The sequence below is a fragment of the Dermacentor variabilis genome, chromosome 2 (assembly GCF_050947875.1).
Source record: "Dermacentor variabilis isolate Ectoservices chromosome 2, ASM5094787v1, whole genome shotgun sequence".
In the NCBI taxonomy this organism is placed as follows: domain Eukaryota; kingdom Metazoa; phylum Arthropoda; class Arachnida; order Ixodida; family Ixodidae; genus Dermacentor; species Dermacentor variabilis.
Window position 1 is genome coordinate 174,950,058 of NC_134569.1, and position 9,981 is coordinate 174,960,038.

General features: G+C 43.8%; 1 protein-coding gene across 1 annotated transcript; it reads right to left on the reverse strand.

Annotated features, from left to right (window-relative positions):
- Window positions 1–419: 419 nt before the first annotated feature.
- LOC142570561 (uncharacterized) lies at window positions 420–7,915 on the reverse strand. Its single transcript, XM_075678934.1, has 3 exons — window positions 7,532–7,915; window positions 4,864–6,118; window positions 420–1,033 (listed from the first exon to the last, which is right to left on the reverse strand). The coding sequence occupies exons 1-3, from the start codon at window positions 7,649–7,651 to the stop codon at window positions 420–422; spliced, it is 1,989 nt and encodes a 662-aa protein (XP_075535049.1). The 5' UTR covers window positions 7,652–7,915.
- Between the last annotated feature and the right edge of the window lie 2,066 nt (window positions 7,916–9,981).

The window sequence follows — 9,981 nt, forward strand, 5'->3', positions numbered from 1 at the left end:
TACTTGCCATCCTTCATGCTGACATAATATGAAGAGGTTTTTCGCGGAACTAAATAGTCTGCAGCATGTACGACTACTGTGCCAACCTGTGCTCGGAAGTACCTTGAAACTTCAGGCACTCTCTCAAATTTAGATATAAACAATTCCTGCAAAGTTTCTGACATCCCTGAAAATGGCTGGGGCACACCAAGAACACATGTCTGAAAGCATGCCTTGTACTGAATTTCCATCTTCGCTTTCGCAGATGCTATGCGAGCAGACATAGTCACTGTTCTTTCCAAGTTACGATACATCTCTCGCATAATGCACCTCTCAGCTACCTGCATTGGCACAAACTTCGCCGCAGAAATAAGACGCAATACAAAGCCATTGCCATCTTCAAAGGGAAATGTCGATGTTGCCCAAAGAGGACCAAACATTCATGTTGACTTCGGCAAGTGTAGCAGTTGGTGGACATTAAATGTCATTGAAGATTCTCCATAAAGTCTTGACATATGAGCAACAAATCTCAGCAACAGCTCTTCTGCCTCATTTATGCCACTTGCAGTAACAATATCTTTAAGCAATAAAAAAACAGCTTTCGAAAGCAGAGAAAAATGAGCCAGGAAACTTTGTGCAAGCACACCTGAAAGGCATGGAATACTATAAAATAAAAGCCAATGCCGCCATTCAACAGCCTTCCAAAAAGAACGCTCCGAGAGTGGTCGCGGTGTTCGTCCGAATGTTATTGGTGGCTTGATGCTACACAACCTCCCATCCAGCAATTTCAGCTCTCTGCCAATGTAATAGGCAGATCCTACAGATGAAAGCCACAACTCAGTCAGCTGTTTTGTTACACCTTCTAAAACACAATGCATATAGTCTGGGGGCAAGCCCCACACAAGGTCTAGACTTTTTAGCTTCATCAAAGGAGATGGCCCCTTAATACCAGCGACTGTAGTTCTCTGGTGTACAGCTTGAAGCATTGCCTTGAAAACACCTTCATGCGTCCTTTCTGGGGCTGGCTCTGCATGGCACAAGTACTTCAGTGTTCCTGCAAATATAAGCGCACAAATGCAAAGGTCATCTCCTGAACGCATCAGAATAAGCTATGAATTACATCATATGGCAGTATCAGCAATTCAGCTTTAGTAAGTCTTCACTCACATACACTAAGAAGTATTCCTGCAAAATAAGTGACTCAGCAATCGGCCTTTGTCCATATAGCATAACAAAACCAGATAAAATATGGTGATTGCAGCTATTAAAATTGGTAAAGTGTGCAGAGCATGCCACCTAAGCATAACGTGATGTGGTACCACTACTACTGGTGGCAGCACAGAGCATTGCAGCAATGGTGCTTTCGGCAGTACAGTGGGAAAATGATCAGCGATGTAAATAAGAGGGTTAAATGAATTCTTGATGGACTCTGCAGTTAATCCACCAATGTTTAAACCACAATGATTTTTATGTTTCTATAAGTGGTTTAGCACACTAGCTCAAAAAGCCAAGCATTCAGCATAAATTTATGTGAGCTTTTTAGGCAGATAGCTACCATGCCCAAGTAATTAACCACTTATTTTTCATTTACATTTAAATCATTTAAAACATTACCTTTCAGTGCATTCCCACTTTATTCGCATACATGTGGCAGCTAAATCTGCAGTAAAAAACTGTCAAAGGAAACAACAGAGATAGACTCCAATTCAGTGGTGCAAGCTAATGTAGTGCCTTTAGGGATGAGAATATCTTCAGATGTCATGTTTGTAGCGTAGAGAAGTGCAGAGCCATGATAAAACTAAGCCAGTCCTGATGCAAAGGTTATCCCTCTTGCGAGACCGCTTGCAGATGGTAATACGAGCACGTCGCCGCAGTCAATGACATCAGACGTCATAGTAACAATGCTTTGATGGCAAGGAGGTAGCGCAGTATCTTCTGCAGCAAGCAAGTGAAGTGGAGCATCATCTGCATGAAGTGAATAGGTCGCGTCGTTCATGTGGAGAATGCGTTGCCCGCAGCAGATGGAGGCGGAGGCCATAGAAAGAAAATCCCATCCCAATATGAGCTGCTGGGCACACGAACTTAGCACTGCAAATTGTACGTAATGCAGAAGTCAAGCGATGGATATACAAGCAATGCACATGACGGTAGGTCGAATGGCGGCCCCTTGAGCAGCGAGCAGCGTAGGTCCATCATAGGGGGTCGTAACTTTCCGAAGTCGCGAACACAATTCACAGTGAATAACTGAAACACTAGCACCAGTGTCTATCAAAGCTTCTACTTGTACACCTTCTACTACAACCAATATCATGTTGCACGGACGCGATAGAGGAATTTCTGTCCTGTCGTTTGATGCAGCTTTTCCTCCAAAAGCCGGACGACGCTCTGCGAATTGAGAAGCAGGTCCAAGTGGGGACGTGGAGTGGCGAAGGGGTGATGGCGAGCAGCGTCTCGCAGGACGGTACGTCGGAGCCATCTTGGATGCTACAGTAGGCGATGGTGAGCGGCCGCGTGGTGGAGCATAAGGATGGCATTGACCATGGAGGCTCCCTAGACAATGGAAAGTAGCTTTGGGCGAAAAGTCATCCCGTTCGTATACGTCATATCCGCAACGCTCGTCTTGCTGGCGCTTGTGGCAAAAATGTGCTATGTGGCCACGATAGCCGCAGTAGTAGCGGATGGGACGAGGAGGATGCCACTGCGGATAGCTGGTTTGGCTAGGTGCGCTGGTAGTCATGGAAGCCATGTGGGCCGGCGTTGGTTTTGAAGGCATCAGTGGAACGATGACTGGAGTAACTGCGACAACTTGTGCATATGTTGGCGCGGTCCAGATATTTCAGTAACTCAACTTGTTTCTAAACTTATGCTTTGATGTCATACATATAATTGTACCCATGAATTTTGCACTGTACCATGTTTTTTTTTCTATTTTTTTTTATATTCAATTTCGTTCCCGGTCATCACAGGAGGTGACCGGAAGTGCTGCGCAAGAAACAAGAGTGTCACTCGGTGCTCGTGCTACTAAAATGTATCACTTTTTTTCTGCAATTTCTGCTCGATTTATTTTGACATTGCATAGCAATGGAAACAAGTATCAAGCACCAGCATATAAAGTAAAATATAAACATAAAGTAATAAAGCAAAAGAACCAATGTTCTGCTGAGACTCAAACCTGGGTCTTTTTTAGTGGGAAGCAACCATTCAACCAAACAACATAACTTATCGCAGCACAACTACTGGCATTACCATCTTCTGGCTTATTTTTTTGGAAGTTTCTTCTGCATCACTCCACCATGACACATTGAAAACAAAAAGTGCAATGCATGAAGGAAGAAATAAATTCACCGACAATCAGGATACTCCCTAATGCAGAATTGGAGCACAGCTCTATACATGTTTTCATTTCGCAATATATTGGCTGGCACAGACAATCAGTCTTGTGCAGCCCACTGCAAACAGAGTGAAGTACGGCGCGACTGCCTTGCTAATTTAGAGATTGCGGGAGCCAGCGTGTGTGTGACGCGTGCTTGCGAATCACAGCAGCAGCCGCCGGCAGACCTCCTTGATGACGCGCACTACTCTGGCACCGACTCGTAGCCATCATCGCTACACTACACTTTTCTTCTCATGCCTTCGCCATACCCTCCTCCACAGCCTTCCTCCTCACATCTCGTCCCCTGCTGCAGTCCGTATTCACTCTTTCATTCTTCGCTGCGGTCATTTGCTCAGTTACGCCAACGCTCGCCGCAGAACAAGCGCCTACGAGCTGCACTCTGCAATGAAGATGTGCCCTTCCTGAACAGGAAGCATCTGCAACTTGTAGGGCAGTAGCTCCTCTATGCATGCCGTCTCTGATCTCCGAGCTAAGCACGCCTACGCCAACCAAAGCCACATCGGAGAGCAACCACTGAGATTTGTTCCATAAACGAGGGCAACGAGACCTAAAATTACATGCGAGTTTCGCCACACTTTTTGCAATGCATCTAGAATTGTCGGCTTACCAAGACCATTGAGCTTGTAATTGCAGCAGCATAGCTTAAACTCCCGTTCCATGCACAGGCAAAAGCACTTAACTTTTCTGCTGACCTACACACTAGTCCTAAAAAGGGCTTTCAAGTACCTTCTGAAAAAAGTACCTTCTGAAGAAGATACAAACGGAAATTGGCTCAGGAATACTAATGTTCCTGTGGCTTCATAGCATGCTGTCATAATGCCATCACTGATAGGTTCAGCTGAATTGTATGTTCTGCAAGTAATAAATTTGCAAATCGTCTGGCTGAAGCCACAAATTAATCCATGGGTATCATAGCGCTATAGGACACAGAGAAGACGGAGGCAACAGCATGAGCGCTTGTCCTGTTGTCTCACTCTAGTCTGTGTCCTATAGCGCTATGATCCCCATTAATGTATCTAACCAACTAGCACAACGAACCATACTTCTAAGCCACAAATAATTTGCTCATACGGAGATAAATTATGTTAAATTCCACTACCAGTTCTCTAAAGAAATGTTCTATAGAAAATGTCCTGTAAAAAACAATATATACACTGCTTTGAGAAAAACTAGTCAAAAATTGCCCAATGTGGCATAAAAACGTTGCAACTATCCAGACCACTTAGTAGATGGGAACATATGCAACAAAACTTCACCCACCCAGCTTTTCCATCTATCAAGATAGATCTCCAGCTCTAGCCTCAGTGCTGGACAAATAAATACACTTTCTATGATAAATGTGTAAAGTTAAGCTTGCACTCAATTTGCCCTCCACTTGCTGGTTCATAGTACTCACTTAATATTTTTGCTTCTGTTGCCAATAAGAGTTTGACAACACCAATTCAAAGTGCTTTGTAGCTATGGGCACTAAGTACCATGCATGCACTCACCTTCTACAGCTGTGCCTCTCTCCAAACACCAACTACAGCCAAAGTAGCCGTTGAATTGCTTCATGTTCAGAACTGCAGCTCTAGCTGGCGAATCAACACAGCAAGCAACTGCATGGACCGCTGATTTAATTCGTCTTCCACCATGGGACCATGTAAGAGTTCCAATATTGGCAAGCTCTTCAACAAATTTGCCAATGAAAAGATGCATTGGAGGGTGAACTTTTGAAAACCACAGAGCGCCAATTGCTATATTTTGCCACCGGACTTGAGCAGGAAGCTCGTTCAAAAGAATTTGAATTGGCCAAATTGAATATTTGCTCGATTCAAAAACTGGTGCACCATCTGTATTGAAGCACAGTGTCAAATCTGACCAACTCATATTAAACTGTTTCCTTATGCTTCTATACAAATCACCGTCAGTGATGTCACTGTATGTTCCTGGTATACAGCGTCGTGATGCCAGCAACTGCAAGTTTTGAAGCAGTGCACCACCAACATTCTTCAATATATCTAGCATCCGCTGCCTCATATCAAACATCAAGAAGAAACTCCCAGAATGCTTCAGGCTCTGAAGCGTCTTCTCCGTGCCACATGACTGACAAGTCACCGACACATTTTCTTCAGATTTTGAGAACTTCCCCAAATATTCATGACAAGTGTGACAAAAAAAATGTAGCTTTATCAGTTCTTTCTTGTCTTTCCAGAGCTTTCGGAAGAAATATGTGCTTCCAGGCACTACATTGCTTCCTAACAGGGCATTTATCAAAATTAGCAGACCTCTAATTTGAGCCCACGTCAGTCCAGCACTGACAACATAAGCTAAGATGAGCAACAGTGCCTCTGCCTTTGTCGTCGACTGCGAAGGGAGCGTTTCCTTTGAGAGTTTCAAGAAGTACTGCTCAGGGGCATCATCCAAACCAAACTGTTCCGTGTCACAATCTTCGGCTGCACTGTCACCTTCGCTGTCATGTTGCACCTGTGTATGGTCGGCCTCTTCTTCGGTTTCAGAGCTGACATCCTGCATGGCAACACTGGGAGCAGGAACAGAGCATTCATCTTCGTCTCTCTCGTCTCTTTCACATGTGTTGCTGGCATAAGGCATTGGCGGTTCATCATCAAGGCAGCTAGCAGCCATGTCTGGTAACATGCTCAGGTTGCCATCCCGAGATGCATCTTCAGAAACACTGGCTGTCCGATGAACTGGAGAGTCCTTTGCACAAACAATGGTCGCTGCCTGCTTGTTTGGTGCAATAACCTGGAAAAAAAGGCCTTCCAGTTTTAATTAAGTGGTAATTACTTTTACTGCGTACTGGGCAGATAAATTACAGTGGAAGTGATGTGTAATAAACAGAAGTATCACAACTAATAATAAACAACACAAAGAATAAGTAATATAATTGATATCCAAAACATTAAAAAGGGTCACACAATGGAAGGCTCGCTCTGGGCTGAGGCTTCCCTTGTTCAGCCATTATTAATAATTGATATTACAATATGTGTATAACATGCTGCCATATAATCAGTTGCAAAATACTCAATTCAGGTGGTTCGTAAGGCATCTTAGAAGCAGGATATTCTAAGTGCACTGTACACAGAATCGTATGAGCACATGACACTTAATATAACCTGGATTAATTTTAATTGCTGCGCTCAAGTTCATACCGACATGAGCAAAGGATGAAATTATGACAAAATAGAGAAAACATACGCCCATTGGAAGCAACACAGTGATGCTGTTTTGTTGCATCATGTGCATTAGTTTAAAATACAACTAATCCTGTTTTCCAATAATACAAATGGCTGCTGACAAATCTCAATGCCAAGGATACAGAAAGCTCCCCTAAGCTATCAAGCTAATATAATACAATTTATTATATTTTATCACAATTGTGTGCTTATTTATTTGTTAAATCAAGGAGTGCACAAGTACTTCGAAATGCAAAGATCTGACGGCAAGGGAAAGAATCCAACGAGTTGGCACAATCCTGCAAAAGGGAATTGATGCACTGGCCTCTTGGGTCGATGTGCTAGTAGCATGTGAAAGAAATGTATTATATTTGAGGGCAACAATTACCTACATTGTCACATGCTCAGTTATTGCTTATGCTCATTTGCCTACACAAGCAATCGAAATCAGAGAACTTTTGCAACTGCGTTGTCCATTCTAGATTTGTTACCTGAATATAGGGCACAGCAGCAATTCTTCTGTGGTAGTTCAACGCGTTCAAGCCCAGTCTTTTGTTTAGAGCTTGAGAAAAAGAGACGCAATTCGCTGCGGCTCAGCTACGTCGTGATTTTAAGTGACGCATTCTCTCTTTTGACCCTGGTGGTCGTCTGATGCTCTCGCAGTTGCTTTCACCGTTCTAGACTAGAGCCTTGATCGAGCTCTGTACGAAAAACTACACAGGACTGTTTTTACTTTCTGCCTGCATCGTAAAGCGGCGCCGCGGCAATCGTCATGGGAGCCCTGGATTAGGGGCCCCGCCAACAGTCCTCGGACTAGTCAATAAAGATGTTTATATTTCTCTGCACAGAACTCGACTTTGTGCTCGGCTGCAGAACGCCACAGCCACTAAACCAAAGTGGCATGTCAAAAACTGCCTACCCCCCCCCCCTTCCACCCAAAAAGAACTTGTTATAATCACTGAATTATCAGTATTGCACGTACCTTGCTAGCGCTGCGTGTTTTCGCTCGCTTGGCAATGCTGCTGAGGGTCTGCTTTGGTACTTGATCAGTTGAGTTCGGTTCCAAGTACCGCCTGTAGCGGCCTCGCGTCTTCTGCGACATGCTGCGCGCAAACACTAGCAGAGAGCAGGCTGGGCCTGCGGCACGCTTATTACTGCTGCTGCAAATACTTGCGGGCAAACACAACTAAGAGCTAGCTTCACCTTCGGAATACCACAAAACTTAGTCGAAACCCCAAAAGGAGGCATGTACAAACCGAACCACGCGGCCGACTATCCAAGATTATGGAGCCATGCGTGAGCAATGGATATATATTGTGTTTTGTGAGATGGAAAACATTGATGGTCGCCACCTGGCCGCTGCTTTTTTTTTTCTTTGCTAGTAAACATAAACTTGTTTCGCCGCCCGCCGTCAGCTGCAGAAAGCAGCGTTTCAGGGAGGGCTTCCGCGCGTTGCCCACTCCTGGGACAGGCGAATGCCCTCCTTGAAACGGTGCTTTCTGCATCTGACGGCAGGCGGCGACACAAGTTTATGCTTGCGCAGAGACGGCAGCAGCTTGCATTCTCATATGTGCAGTATATTTGCACTTTTTTTCATAAAAACCAAACAAGTAAATGTGCGAAGTGTTATACTAAATGAATTCGATGCAAAAATGCGATCGTTCTGCAAAATTTGAGCAAGAACAGTGCAGGGATGAGCACAAAACCTTTTTGAGAACGCGCGCAGCGAAATATTCAGGACCCTGTACTTAGGCTGATGCGGCCACTTATTAGCGTTTCTCTCTCTTACGCTCGTCTAGTATACCTGTGTTGAAACCAACAATCGGCATGTCGTATAAGCTCACGTCGAAATCATGCCGTCGTCGTCACGCGATGGTCGTCACCGTCGTCTTGCTGATGTCGTAATACGCACGCTCCTGTCAGACAAAGAGCTATTCGTATTACACAAATATTTACCTGGTAACGCTTTGCGCAATCCAAAACGAGCCCGCTACATGCAAATGTTTCGCATAACGTTGATTCCCACCGTGCGTGGGATGAACCAGCCCGATTCAGCACACTTGTGGATATCAGTGTAATTATGCACACTATACCGAAATTATAAGTTATCCTTTATAGTTCTTTTACATGACTTTTGATCTGCGTTCTGTAGATTATACGATATTGGCGGAAATCACAGAAGTCAAGATACATGTGCAGGGTGCTCTAAACGCTTTCCACCACTTTTGCCGATCATCATAAGTTGCAGCACTCTAATACATACATATAACTACAGCGCTGCACTCTCGTATAATCAATCCTTCCCAACACAAGTTCCATCATTAATGAAATAGGGGGAGTCGGGCCCGTCACAGCAGCATATGCATTGCTATATCTCGCTGTATAAACAGCTTCCTGAATGTCCACTTGTATAAGTCGTAGGATTGTATACCTCCGTATCACGCATAAGTATTCACATGTTTTGTACAAACACTCAAGCATGAAGCACTATGCATTATTGCTCTTGGCTTGCAAGAACTAAGCTTGGTTCATATTTTTGAAATGTTAGTTGTTCGCTCTAGAATATTGAATAGCTCTTAAATATTGGACCCTTTTCAAAAAATAAACCAATTGTGAGTAGCGTTTCCTCGTCGTCGTGTCGTTTTTTCACCGTGTGTTCTTCCTTTTTAGCGCTACCATCAGTTTTAAAGAATCGCTGTAGAAGCTTGTGCATGACCATATATGGAAAAGTTACAGATTAACAACCGTCAAAACCCCGAAGCTAGACTAGCCCGTGCGCTATAACAACAACCACGGGACTGGGAATTAAGCCAGGGTTTTTTCGGGAGGACAACGAACTAGAAGACCGCAATAGTAATTAAGGAAATTAAAAAAAAATAAGAAAAAACGCAGGAACAAGAAAGAAAGGAAGGGAAGCAGGAAGAAAAGATGTGTTTGAGGATGGTAACCGGGCGCATCCAACGCAGCGTAGGTCGACAGTCAATCGTGCTTCAAGCGCTGCACGCTTCACAATTAAAATATTTCGAGGATTCACGATCGAAACACCATGTAGCTTACCAAAAGTGATATAATGCAGAAAAGAGCAAGCAAGTTGTGACTGCAAATGTGTGCCAAGCATAAAAGTTGTCTTCACTTTTGTGTCCAGCTGCATCAGTGTACACGTGCAGCGCCCTAAAAAGTGTTCACTGCCAACTTTCAAAGGAGTAATTTCACGACGTGGCAATTGCACTTCCACAGAATAATTGCATTTTCCCTATTATTATTAGCTATTGTCGCTGTTGTCAATTGAGATAAACTTAAATGTATAAGAAAATCATGGGATATATACAATGCCATATATACAGAGTGACCCGTTATGCAATATGATACGAATACCGAATTTAGAAAAGAAATTCATCTCGCTTTTATTACACCCACTCACCTTGCCGTTTT